The following is a 4,039-nucleotide window of genomic DNA, read 5'->3' as shown; positions in this document are numbered from 1 at the left end:
TTCATAGAGCCTCAATTAGTACCTCTTTCTATTGGCTTGCACTGTGGTGGTTCATAGAGCCTCAATTATGAACTTTCCTCACTTGTCTAGTTATCTACTTATTGAGGCTCATTTACTTTCTTACATTTTTATCTTTCTTCTTTTCAGCTGTATGTTTTTAAATCCCTCTCTTCCAGGGAGGGTAGACAGTAGACTATAAAAAATAAAAATATAAATAAATGAATAAATAATGAATAATTAAATAAAGGTAATAATAATGACTAGAAAACGAGTCAAATCTAGCTATTGTTTTGTCTCTCAGTTGATTGGGTTTATAAACCATTTGCTTTGAGGCTTTGATATTTCTTTTTTCTTCTGCTTTTAAGTACTGGATGAGAGAAATAAGAAATTTAACGTCTCATTACACAACTTGAGAAGAAATCTTTACCTAAGCCCTGAATCTCCGGTGCCCATTTTAAAATGTAATTGAAAATTCATATGGTCTACACAAGGGGGCAGCTAACATTAGTACTTGCCTGTGAATCTCTGGGTTTCTACAATGTGAGGAGAGTCCTATTTAAAGCCTCTGATCTGATCTGAGCACTAGTTGGTTCTGCTTTGGTATGAGCCTTATTTCAGCTACTCAATATACCTAGTGTAGACACCCAAGAGCCACCCAATATCAAACTAACTCTGAGTCTCATACAATGAGAGGGCAGATTCAATTTCACTGTCTCCAGACATGAACTGAAGATGTACCAGTCCTTGCATATTCCTTAATCTTCCTAAACCTTAGCTTCATACTTTATAAACAGCAATAAAACAGTGTTTCATGTGGAAGCTGGGAGGGTTAAATGAGCACTTAATAAGTCTGATATCTTAAGTCTCCAGAATATAAATTGATTGTGTATTATCATTACCACCTTTATCAGGGTTAGAATAAAAGATGTTGTTTCCCTAAAGTTCTTTGGGGTTCAACTTTGATTTCTGTTTTACCTAGTGCTTTGTGCCTGGAACACTTTTTACATGGAACATGGTTTTCTTTTTTTCGTTGGATGAATTATCTAACTTGAAATGTCAATAGAAAAATATATGTGAAAGAGTCAGTAAGTTTGGTAATTGTGGTATGCATTAAGTGGTAAATAGGCCAGGGTGTCAACCTGTAAACTTCCCAAATTAGAAATGGCCAAAGAAGAGACTTAGAGTTATTGTGACACCAGGCATCCAAGGAATCACCCTTGTTCTTATCTGGTCTAAATCTTCAAAATGTTTGCTTTTCATATTCAATGAGTAAAAGATGATATAGATAAATGGTATGAGGCTACTCCTGCAGTGTTCATATCTCAGTAATTAGCCCAAAATTGATAGTAAGTGAAATATAGCAGATGAAAGAAAAGACAACCCAAGGCTGAAAGGACAATGAGAAACAAAATCTTTACAAAACATCTCTTTAATGAAAGGCAAAAAGGGAAGAACAAAGAAACAAAGAGTGGGAATCACAAGGTAAAAGAAAAAAGTATAAAATACTTTGGAAAACTGAGAAGACTGACTATGGTAATAAGCATAAACAAGACAAATTCATTGATCTGGCAATCTAAGTTTCTTCCAACAAATAATCAGATCATTGCAAAGAAGGAATAAGTACAACACTCATGATCAACTGGCAGAGACCCTAGCAACTCTGAAGACCAGACCATGGGAAATGATCATCATCCAGAAAATTATATGCTGTGCTCACATATTCAACTTAGATTTACTCAGTTGCTTTTTATGGGTCCTACCACAGAGGCTCCAAATGTCTTTCAACTCTATATGAGTAAAATAATTCTATTTCAAAACAACAGTCTTTAATAAAACATGCTATAGATAAAGCAAATGCATATAGAGCATGCACTGTAATCAAGGAGCACGACTGGCTGACAATGTCTGAAATTAGCAGCAGCCTGGGTTCCAAGCCCAGGCTGACAGGAATGCCCAGAGTTTTCTTAATACCTTGTACAGGAATAAGCAGGACACTTTTATAGACAAATCTTTTCAAGGCCAGCATAAAGACCACATGACACAGAATGTACAAGGAATAGAAAAGAATTATATTTATAATACTGTTTATAATCAGTTAGCAAATTCTGAACTAAAACTGGCAAACAGTAAATTTTATATCCTCTAAAGGAAAAGAGAAAACATAGGCTGGCTTCAAGGGGCTGACATCCAATCTTTACTACAATTTGGTAATGGGCAAGTCATGGAATATCCGAGTAACAGGTTTTTTTGTGTGTGAAATAGAGATCAAAATGCTACTTAGTGGAAGAGTGTGAGGTCTCACAAAGGAAATGTGCATATGTTTCGAAACAAAATACCTAATAAATGGAAATATCTCAGTAATATTGTTATTATTTTGTGGTGACAGACTATCTCTGTAAGTAATACAAGCAAGGCATTTTTTCCCTCACAGATATTGCCTAAATCTGCAGCGAAAATTATTTTCTGTACATAGATTTCTACCCACACAAAAGACAAAATTCAAAGATTTCTATTTTACAGTCTGGTTAAAAACAAAATGGCACTTAACTTGGAAATTGTCAAAAGTACCACCTGCTGTCAGAGAGAATATTAGGCCTACCTCCTATAGTTTTACCTCAACTAAAACCAGAATGTAATATTTTTAAAGGATTGCTTCATTAGTGAGAAGGGTGTGTGTATATTTGTGTGTGTAGATTCATTATGAGTTTAAATAGAACATAGTTATGTTAATATAAATATAAAACTCACTACTTATGGAGAAAAAAGAAATGAGTTCACAAAAATAACTGGATTTCTAAGCGTTAAATGCTTTATTTTTTAGAGTTAGAGTGGTCTGACTTTCTGAAATGTCTAACTTTGTCTTTGAGCATATGTCAATGGTACAATGTCTATGATTGTTCAGAGCACGTCTATCTAAAATACATACATGCAAGCTGTGCACCCTAGCTGGAGAGGGAAGATATTTAAGAATTCAAGTTTTATGTACTATATTTTTTAAAAAGGTATTCTATACCATATTTCTAAACTGACACATCACATATAATATTTTGATTTTTTTCCATCTCCATCCTCATGTCTTATAATTTTTGTCTTCAAATTTTTGCCATCATGTCCTTAGCTATTTATAGAGGTGAGGTGATAACAGAGTGGTGGGGCCTCTAGCATAGCAGAAAATATGTCCCACATGCAAAATTCCAGAGAAATCTCTCCTTGCTCCCCCAAACACACATATCTGGCAACCTCTCAGTTCCCAGTTTCATTTTGCAGATCCTGTGTAGAGTCACAGAACTAAGTAACTAGAAGCCAGCCAAAGACTGTAGACTCCCTATGGCTGTTGATTTACATAATGTCCCCAAGCAACAGTACCTTCAGCAGTGATCTCAGTCATGGTGGGTGCAGAAATCAATCAAGTGAAAAGTTCCAGTCAAGTGGTGCTTTGCTGAATCAGGTAGGATTAGAGAACTCTGGTAGAGGGCTATGGCAAGGGCTCTTCCTTTTCCTGGATGTTCTGGCTGTTTTTGTTGTCTTGTAGAACTTTGCCTCTTCTCTGCAGAGTTCTCCCCCTGGAAACAGTCTAAGCCCTTTCCAAGCAGTACTTGTGGCTCAGCTAAAAGTATCAGCTTCAAATAAAAATAGCCTCATCTCCCTAGGACTCTTCAGCACTTTTTTTTTGGCACTCTGGAGGAACAAACACACACACCAACTCTCAAGCCCTAAAGATACAGGCAAAAATAAGTAAGTAAATAAATAAAAGCAAATAAATAATAGAGGAAAACGAAGCCAGAGTATCTAGAAAGTACTGTTTAAGCCCCCACAGTGTCTCTGAGAAAATTACAGACTTGGGGTCAGTGTCAGAAAACATAAAATAAAAAGTTGAAAGTAATCTTACCCTAGATAGCTCAGATTTATTCTTAGTACCTCTAATACCCAGAACATTCTTCTCTCCCTTATTTGGCTAGGGGAGTGTCATGTAATGCCTACCACAGGCAGAGGGGAGGACAGTTGTTAGTAATTTTTCTGTGTTGGCTTCTTGTTGCTC

At 36.0% G+C, this 4,039-nt stretch overlaps 1 protein-coding gene across 1 annotated transcript in view; it reads right to left on the bottom strand.

Moving 5' to 3' along the window:
* The window catches only part of Trdn (triadin), a 413,724-nt gene extending 409,942 nt beyond the window's left edge, over positions 1–3,782 (bottom strand). Inside the window, exon 1 of the mRNA XM_031380731.1 lies at positions 3,367–3,782. Within this exon, the coding sequence (XP_031236591.1) occupies positions 3,367–3,388 (22 nt within the window). The 5' untranslated portion in view covers positions 3,389–3,782. The remainder of the gene's footprint in view (positions 1–3,366) is intronic.
* Positions 3,783–4,039: the final 257 nt, after the last annotated feature.

This window comes from Mastomys coucha, unplaced genomic scaffold, assembly GCF_008632895.1.
Source record: "Mastomys coucha isolate ucsf_1 unplaced genomic scaffold, UCSF_Mcou_1 pScaffold2, whole genome shotgun sequence".
Classification (NCBI taxonomy): domain Eukaryota; kingdom Metazoa; phylum Chordata; class Mammalia; order Rodentia; family Muridae; genus Mastomys; species Mastomys coucha.
The sequence above is the reverse complement of the archived record's forward strand: the minus strand, read 5'-3'. Positions and strand labels throughout refer to the sequence as shown.